The sequence below is a fragment of the Argentina silus genome (genome assembly GCF_951799395.1).
Source record: "Argentina silus genome assembly, chromosome: 19".
Taxonomy (NCBI): domain Eukaryota; kingdom Metazoa; phylum Chordata; class Actinopteri; order Argentiniformes; family Argentinidae; genus Argentina; species Argentina silus.
The window spans coordinates 10,210,168-10,219,765 of record NC_139673.1 but is presented as its reverse complement, the minus strand read 5'-3'; the positions used below and the strand labels follow the sequence as shown (position 1 = coordinate 10,219,765).

The 9,598-nt window shown below is 44.3% G+C and overlaps 1 protein-coding gene across 2 annotated transcripts in view; it reads right to left on the bottom strand.

Moving 5' to 3' along the window:
* Positions 1–9,017, bottom strand: part of fes (FES proto-oncogene, tyrosine kinase) — a 15,828-nt gene extending 6,811 nt beyond the window's left edge. The window contains exons 1-9 of one of the 2 annotated variants that reach the window (XM_083690983.1): positions 8,880–9,017; positions 7,214–7,494; positions 6,834–7,007; positions 3,733–3,829; positions 3,248–3,431; positions 2,633–2,770; positions 2,331–2,450; positions 1,990–2,112; positions 575–770 (exon numbers count right to left, since the gene is read on the bottom strand). In XM_083690983.1, coding sequence (XP_083547109.1) covers positions 575–770; positions 1,990–2,112; positions 2,331–2,450; positions 2,633–2,770; positions 3,248–3,431; positions 3,733–3,829; positions 6,834–7,007; positions 7,214–7,438 — 1,257 coding nt within the window. In that variant the 5' untranslated portion in view covers positions 7,439–7,494; positions 8,880–9,017. The remainder of the gene's footprint in view (positions 1–574; positions 771–1,989; positions 2,113–2,330; positions 2,451–2,632; positions 2,771–3,247; positions 3,432–3,732; positions 3,830–6,833; positions 7,008–7,213; positions 7,495–8,879) is intronic. The other variant, XM_083690982.1, reaches the window with a different exon arrangement.
* Positions 9,018–9,598: the final 581 nt, after the last annotated feature.

Here is a 9,598-nt window from a genome sequence, read left to right as displayed (position 1 = left end):
ATGACCATATTTGTGTGTGAGAGCCTCACCCAATGGAATGCAGGATGTGTGCACATGTGTGCACGCGGTCTCAAATATTTTTTGTTTGTTCAACAGGCAAGTTGTCTATATACAACAGTGTTACACAATAACTTGTTTGTTTTAGTGTTTACGGGTGTGAGGAAGACTCCCTGAATAAAAACAATGTGAAGGTATCGCTGCCATGACACCCATAGCTACTGGGCAAGTGGCCATTATGTAAAGCACCAGAATGCTGAGTCATGCCCTGTCATGGCCTGAAACAATAAGGATGGATGCACCTCAACAGGGACAGGTTTATTGCAGTACAGACGAGCACAGACTGGTTGAGTGAGTCTGTACTCCGCCACCTGCCTTGTACTGTAGGGTTACAAAACCATGCTTACAACTTGCAACTCCACAAGCGTGGGAACATTAAAGCATTTACATCATTACAGTTACACAAGATGGGTTAGACAGACAGACAGACAGACAGACAGACAAACAGAGATAGACAGACAGACAGACAAACAGAGAGACAGACAGACAAACAGACAGATAGGCAGACACGACCTACACTGGAGGTGGTGGAGGAGAGGGAGATTTGGTCGTCCTCCAGCCCCAGGACAGGTGGAGCGTCACGTGTCCCAAGCCAGTCCAGCTTCCCTGTCAGCAGTAGCCTCTGGGCCTCCAGTCTGGCTCGGGCCCCAAGGGACAGCGCCACCTGCTGTCGGCATTCCTCCAGTGCATGCCTCTTACTGAACTGGTACACCCTGCAGGGAGAGAGAGGCTGAGTCAGCCAAGTCATAAAGCATCTGTGCTACCATTGAAACTACTTCAACCAATGGTGAAGCAGTACTTCACAGGCTACACCAACAGAATGGCACTTGACCGACAGTCTCACCCAAGCATGATGGTCGAATGGTCCATCGTTTACAGTACAGTTAAACCTTAACACTTGTGCAGAGGCTCTCTTACAGCAATAGCAGCCCACTGCATGCAATATGAAACAACCACTCGGGTAAAGGAGTTCTTTACGAATAAAGGAAGCATCCAGTCACTCCTGCCTGTCCTCGTTGATTTCCAGTGCGTTTGATCAAACACACGACTCATTAAGCAGAAGCCCGTTCCCCTGAGCAGCGCTGAACACCAGCAGACTTTCATTCACCACTGTAACTCTGTCTGTGCACCATGGAGCTTCTTAATGACTTAATAACTCCCTCTGAGTCAGGGGAAACCTCTAATAACGGCAGACAGCCATAGAAACCAAGACAAATTAGTAGAGAGGGGCTGGAGAACATTCCTCATATCACCATCTTACATTCATAATCATAAGGCCCAGTCAGTCAACCTCCTGAGACCTCCCAGATTAGCCAGCGAGCGCGGCGGATGAGGAGAGGGGAGGAGGCTAAACTACTCTGATAGGACTGCAGAGGCACAGCCCAGGCGAAAGGAGCTACACCAAAACACACTTAAAAGCTTTCTAATGGTCGTAATGACTATGTTTAATTGGTAGCGATCAGGGAATGAGATCCCTTGAAAGAAATATTTCATTTATGAATGCTGTTTTGGTCTGGAAAAAAACATTTTCTAAAACTACCCAACACTCAGTTTGTATATAAACATGTTGTCACTCATGTTTATTCGTCATTCGGGGGGGGTTATATTATTATTAGGGATGTTGTTCGAACTGAATTTCGCTGCGGTGGTTTCCAACCAACTTAGGCCCTGCTCCTTTACATATCGGATACAAGGTTCTTATTTTTTGTTAGTATTGGTGAAGGGAGGGAGGCTTGGTGCAGTCAGGGCTAACTTCTAACCCGGTTAGGCCCAGGTTGGCTCATCTTTGTAGTTCCGATGGCTCAGTTGGTTGGAACACGGTCCTAGAGTTATTCCCAAATGGGCCACATGCACTGAATATCTTATTTCACTTCTGAATTACTATATTTTATTCTAGTATTATTAACATAATTTTAAGCGTAGTTAGCTCACCTCTGTCCCCTCCTGATGCCCTCCTCCTCTGCCTCCAGCTCCAGCTCCAGCTGGTTGACTGAGGCCTGCTGGCAGCCCACAGTACCAGCCAGGGACAGCAGCTCCTCCTCCACTGCAGTTAGCCTTGGGTGTGGTGGTGGTGGTGGAGGGGGAGGGGGGGGTAGAGGGATAAGGAAGGGGAAAAACCCTTGGAGCACAGTGGGTCTAAATGTGTTGGTAATGAGATCATACTACACATGGTGTATGTGTGTGTGTGTGTGTGTGTGTGTGTGTGTGTGTGTATGTGTGTGTGTGTGTGTGTGTGTGTGTGTGTGTGTGTGTGTGTGTGTGTGTATACTCACCTGTGCTGTATCCCTTCCACAGTGAGCTCATTGAGCTCCAGTTCTCCAGCCTTTAGCTGATCTGTGTCCTCCAGAAGACCAGAGTCAAACTCCACACACACAGGAACCTCACCTACGGACCTGCCGCAAGAATAACACAACCAAAAAAATCAGTAAGACACCCGGAATAACTACAAATTCACATCAACCAAGACTCAGCCACAAATGAATCCCATCACCCTATCCTGTATTACAAAAATAGATGCACTCTATTTTGTACAGAACGGTATCATTTTAGAATGGGCAGTGCAGCGGTTGTGTACCTGTTCTGTTGGATGAAGCTCTCGTACTCTCTGTGTGCTTCTATGGCCTGTAGAGCAGTGGACATGTCCTTATGGACGCAGACCACGTCCTGGTGCAGGAGGCTGGACATGTCAAGGTACTCCTGCAGGATCTCCTTCCTGAGTCACAGGGAAGATGTCAGGGAGATGCAGAAGTAATGTGATGTAAGCGTTGGTTTGGGTTAACCACCAAAAACAACTCTATTACATCAAACTTTCCCAGCCGCGTTTGAGAGGGAAGGAAATCATGTGAAATAAAAAAAAAAAACCTGCATTTCAATGACCAAATGGGAAAACAGAATTAGGGAACTTCCACTGTAACACAAATAACACACACATATGTAAACACACATGCACATACTAAGTATTAAACACCGGACCTGGGGGGGACCGGGCTTTCTCCACTACAGCCCCCACCCTTTGGAACACTCTCCCAAACCACATCAACGAATCCAGTGCGCTCTCCTTCTTCAAACGATCCCTCAAAACCCATCTTTTTAAAACCATGCTTTTAATCTTTAACTATTTTTATTGTTGTTTTACTGACGCACGCACGCACGCACAGACAAAGACACACAGACACACAGACACACTCACAGTACGTGCACCATCTCCTGCTGAAGGCTCTGCAGTGCATTGAGCAGGGCTGGCTGGGCCTGGCTGTAGTGGTGCTCATGGTATACCTGGGCTGCACGGACTGACAGGACATACTCATTATGCAGCTCATGTAGCCTCAGTGTAGCCTTGATGTAGCGCACCTTGGCCTTCTCACGCTCCTTATCTAGACACACACACACACACACACACATACATATATATATATAGTATATATATACAGTATATAGAGGACACACACATATAATACAAAAATAATGTATAAACACACACACAAACTAGAATCACACACAAGACACACATACACTAACAGAGAGTGATCAGACATTCATTTGCTGGGGCATAATTAGGACTGCTTTCTAAACGGAACTACGAGTCGGCCATGATCATCATCTGTCAGGCTGTCAGAGTGAGAGTGAATCTGCATGGTGCTGTTTAGGGAAGCGAGACGCAGCCAGACTCCCTACCTTTACTGGCCTCCTGGTACTTCCTCTTGGCCTGTGCTGCATCCCTCACCAGCTGTCTGTAGGTGGCCTTCAGCCTCTCCAGATCCGTCTGAGTCACCTAAACACACGCCACAGCCATCACAGAGGAAACCAAGGAGAACACACACACACACACACACACACACACACACACACACATGAGAGAGAGGTAGAGGTGACGCTGTACTACGTAGGTGCTGCTGGAGTGTTGCAATTCGTCTGAATTTGGTTTGTGTGAAGGCAACTAAGCTTTAAAAGAGCATGATTTGACTTTGGTTTAGACCGAAGACCATGGTTAGACGATTAGTTAAATGAAGTGGTTTGGTGGTGCTGGGTTGAAACAAAAGTCTGCACACACTATTAACCCTCCAGGAAATAGGTGTTGCAGACAGAGACAGATCAGAGAGAGCCACTACTCATCAAAGAGTAGACGCACGACCACCCGCCGCGCGCACGTGTGCACACACACACACACACACACACACACACACACACACACACACACACACACACACACACACACACACACACACACACACACACACACACACACTTCTCTCTTCACACAGGGGTTTGAGCAGGAAGTGGTCTGTGACAAACCCTGCTAGTGGAAAGTGATCATCACTTTCCACTGCCATAGTACACTCACCGAACACTTTATTAGGAACACCTGTACACCTTCTCATGGTGGAGGTGGTGTAATGGTGTGGGGAATGTTTTCTTGGCACACTTTGGGCCCGTTAGTACCAATCAATCATTGCTTGAATGCCACAGCCTATTTGAGTATTGTTGCTGACCATGTGCATCCCTTCATGGCCACAATTTACCCATTTTCTAATGGCTACCTCCAGCATGATAATGCACCATGTCACAAAGCAAAAGTCGTCTCAAACTGGTTTCATGAACATGACAATGAGTTCAGTGTTCTTCAGTGGCCTTCCCAGTCACCGGATCTGAGTCCAATAGAACACCTTTGGGATGTGGTAGAACGGGAGATTCACAGCTTGAAAATGTCCCTGAAAAATCTGCAGGAATTGTGTGATGCAATCATGTCATCATGGACCAGAATCTCAAAGGAATCGTTTCCAACATCTTGTGGAATCAATGCCACAAAGAATTCAGGCTGTTTTGAGAGCAAAGAGAGGCCCTACCCAGTTTTAGTATAGTGTTCTAATAAAGAGAGGCCCTACCCAGTATTAGTATAGTGTTCTAATAAAGAGAGGCCCTACCCAGTTTTAGTATAGTGTTCTAATAAAGAGAGGCCCTACCCAGTATTAGTATAGTGTTCTAATAAAGAGAGGCCCTACCCAGTATTAGTATAGTGTTCTAATAAAGAGAGGCCCTACCCAGTTTTAGTATAGTGTTCTAATAAAGAGAGGCCCTACTCAGTTTTAGTATAGTGTTCTAATAAAGAGAGGCCCTACCCAGTTTTAGTATAGTGTTCTAATAAAGAGAGGCCCTACTCAGTTTTAGTATAGTGTTCTAATAAAGGGAGGCCCTACTCAGTTTTAGTATAGTGTTCTAATAAAGGGAGGCCCTACTCAGTTTTAGTATAGTGTTCTAATAAAGGGAGGCCCTACTCAGTTTTAGTATAGTGTTCTAATAAAGGGAGGCCCTACTCAGTTTTAGTATAGTGTTCTAATAAAGGGAGGCCCTACTCAGTTTTAGTATAGTGTTCTAATAAAGAGAGGCCCTACTCAGTTTTAGTATAGTGTTCTAATAAAGAGAGGCCCTACTTAGTTTTAGTATAGTGTTCTAATAAAGAGAGGCCCTACTCAGTTTTAGTATAGTGTTCTAATAAAGAGAGGCCCTACTCAGTATTAGTATAGTGTTCCTAATAAAGTGTTCAGTGAGTGTATGTATGTGACAGCATTTCCTGTTATGAGACCTGGGCTTTGATTGTATTGTACAATGAAAACTCCTGACCCGGGAAATGAACAAACTGCCATCCATAAAACCAGCACTTCAATGAAAATGAACACATCATTTGTTGGCTGTAATGGGGTAATGAAAGAAATCACAGGAAAGGGAGGCAACTATTGTCCCGGATGGCTTTTCCTCATCAAAATGTGTTTGATATGCAAGAGCAATTGTCAATTAGACAACAATGACCAAACTGAGCTACGGTCTATTGGGTTTCATTTCATCTGACTGCTGTCTGTTAATGAAGTTGCCACAACAGTGCAGCTCAGCATTTCAAAGAGGAAGGCTTGTACTGTATGCATACGAGTGAAAAAGAACGGCACTGAATGGAGGCAATTCTTAATCATTTAACCCTATCAAAACTGAAGCATCTGTACCACCTCTTTATGTTCTAGGTTTTCAAATCCAGAACACCAGATAACAAAGGTTAGTACAAATAAAGTAGTTGTCCATTAAAACTGCTAGAGTACACTTCCTTATTGAAATGATGCAAGAGCACATCTCTCTATAATGAAACCACAGCAACAAATAACAATGGGGCCAAACAATGGGGCCAAATACTGCATGAGCAAAAATAACGCTCAAATATCTGCGTCAAGACTGAAACTATAATAGCATCATAGCCAACAAATTACAGTGGTTATTTTTAACTGTACATTTCTCATTTCACTGCAACTCTCTGTACTGTATATGTCTGTACTATAGTATATATAGTATAGTATATATACATATAGTGGAACAGAAACTGAAAGCATCAGCGAGCTAAAACTACTCCTCTATGTGAGGAGATACGCCTTGGTGTTATCATCAGAGAAAACAGATGTTCATGTTCATAAATACGTAAACAACTGTAATATAAGTGTAAGTACTGTGTGTGTGTGTGTGTGTGTGTGTGTGTGTGTGTGTGTGTGTGTGTGTGTGTGAGTATATGCATGAGTGTGTGGTGTGTGTGCCAAGACGTGGACATGAGGCAAGACATATTTTGCTAGGAGAGTCCTGAGGCATGCCCCCGGGAAGAGTTTTTAAATGCTGTTGCGTGTGTGGGATAAGGAAGGGGAAAAACCCTTGGAGCAAGTGGGTCTAAATGTGTTGGTAATGAGATCATACTACACATGGTGTGTGTGTGTGTGTGTGTGTGTGTGTGTGTGTGTGTGTCTGACCCTGCTGAGCTCCTGGCTGAGCTGGCTCCACTGCTCAGAGTAGGTCTTCCGCAGCTGCTGCTTGTCTCTGATGAGCAGGGTCAACTTGCTGAGCGGCCCCACCTGCAGCTCCTCAGACCTCCGCTGCATCACACGACTCAGACTCTCCGTCTGAGACACCAGCACTCCCCACGACTGAACCAGCCAGAGAGACGCGGGGGAGAGACAGAGAGACGGAGATAGAGAGCAAGCCAAAGAAAGAGAGGAGAATGAGAAAGTAGATGAGTCTACTTATCAATAATGGTGAAAAATCTATTTAATGTATATTTGAAAGACACAAATATACATTATACACACACACACACACACACACACACACACACACACACACACACACACACCTTGTTCAGTTGGCTGATGTAGTCCAGTCCTCCACCGGGCTGTGGGCCGTCAAGTCGTTCCACCATGGCAGCCATCTGGTGCAGTTGAACAGAGAACTCCCGGTCACTCTTGGCCCGCTGGCTCATCCACTTCTTCATGACCTCCATCAGACGCAGCTCTGAGTCCTGCAGCCGCATCAGGGCCGTGTGCGCCTGAGGGCACCACATGTCCTCCCCGTAGCCCATCGCTCTACACCCAGGACAGCCAGTCACACTGAGAACAGAGCCACAGCAGAGACACACTGAGAACAGACACAGTGAGAACAGACACAGTGAGAACAGACACAGTGAGAACAGACACAGTGAGAACAGAGCCACAGCAGAGAACAGACACACTGAGAACAGACACACTGAGAACAGAGCCACAGCAGAGACCAGACACAGTGACAAACATTGCTTTTTGAAAATTGAATTTTTGCCCCCACCCTCCCACACACTTTTTATTCAATAGATTGCCTTATCTACTGACATCCTCCAGGACATTCTCAGGTCATGTGTACATTCTGGAGACCTTTTAAGAACCTTCTTAGAACTTCTTAGGGACCTTCAGAGGTAATTCTCATATTTACCATCCTTTATAGTTAGTATTTAAAAACATAACAAACTGCTTCCCCCTCGATTAAGTCAGTTATCGAAATTCATGTATTCTTTTTTAAGCTTACACTCAATTACATTCTGGACATTGAAGTAAGGCCATTCCAAATGAAATCTTAATTTAAATACCACCTTATTGATATTCGACTTACCTCTGTTCTTGTTATATCTATTATCAATGTTATTGTATCTGTATAGAACTCTTCAGCCCTGATCAAAATTACTCTGGACAACTTTAACATAGTTTATGCTGTCCTCTAAATGGCCTACTAGAGGTGCCATGAGTGTTGTTGACCCAGACCTCCTTACAAATACATTTAAAAAAAAAACCCGTTTAGGTTGAACTTCCTCTTTGAATACAAAGCTGCTGACTTCTGTTTCACTCTAGCGTGAGAAAATGTTTAACGTGTTAACTTATGTTGCAACATAAAATAACATCTGTGCTACTGTCATTGCACTGTAGAGACGGCTACAGCCTATTGAACTATGTCTATCATCAATACTGTATGTAAATACCAGAAGAGCTAGCGTCACTGTCCATAAGGATGAATGGTTTGATACCATTCCTTGTATGTAAATACCAGGAGAGCTAGCTTCACTGTCCATAAGGATCAATGGTTTGATACCATTCCTTGTACCCTTACAGGCATTACAATGAGTCCGTCCTTCGATTTCTGCCTCCACCAGCTACCACTGATGTACAGTGACCGGTAAGTCATAAGACGATCCCTGAAAATAGAATGTAAATCTAACAGGAATATGATTATTTCTAGCTGACCGTTGTCCTCTGATGGGGGAAATTATCATTGAGACTGTGTCAGACTGTATAGAGCTATTCACGACACTGAGAGTTCCCGGATCGAGTATAACGTTACATGCTATGATAGCCTAACCTACTACAGTATCTTACCCTCATTACTTACGCTGATCCGATAACCTACATGTTTTATAGCATATGGATGATAAAGGTGTGAGTTGAATAAGGCATTAAATAAGCGAAGCGTACATGATCTTCCTAGGAAAATAGCCTCACCTTTGTTTATATCAAGCTGTCCAGCTCTCTCTGATCCGACGTTTCAAGTGTTTATTGACCGTCATAAATCTATTGCGAAGCGACAGGGTTTCGGCAGATGCATTGACTGTACCGGGAGAAGCGGGTTCACGTCGATCTCTGCGGCTCTTTTCACTAACCTGAACCAGGAAACCAGCCTTATCACCAGTAGAGTAGGACGGGTGGCTGAATGCTCGGTTGTCACAGCAAAGGCAGTTTACCTAAATAATATAATTAAGCGTGAGTCAATAGCAGGCGTAACAGCGGATAAGCAGGTATCTGTGAATTGAAGAACAACAGTAGCAAGGCCTGGCCGCCCTCATGATCATACTAATACACTCAACTGGAATTTTACAGCTGAAAATCAATTGATATAATAGCCAAACAATGTACAGTATGACCCACTAAAAAACAAGTGGGCAATTGGAAATATAGCTATAGTATGTGTGTGTTCTACTTGTGGGACGTGCCATGAATATAGAATACGTTAAGGTCAGGAGAATTCTGTACTTGGTGAATGGCCACTGAATATGAAGTCTGAGCTTTTGCACTTGTTAGCACAAAAAAAAAGAATTCATTTCAAAAGATGAATGGTCTCACAAGGATATTGTGTCGTGTTCACGGCACAGAAATGTTTGTGTCATCTTCTCACGGCAAGGAACAATGCCAACTTTTACATTTCTACATTTCCAATTTACCTG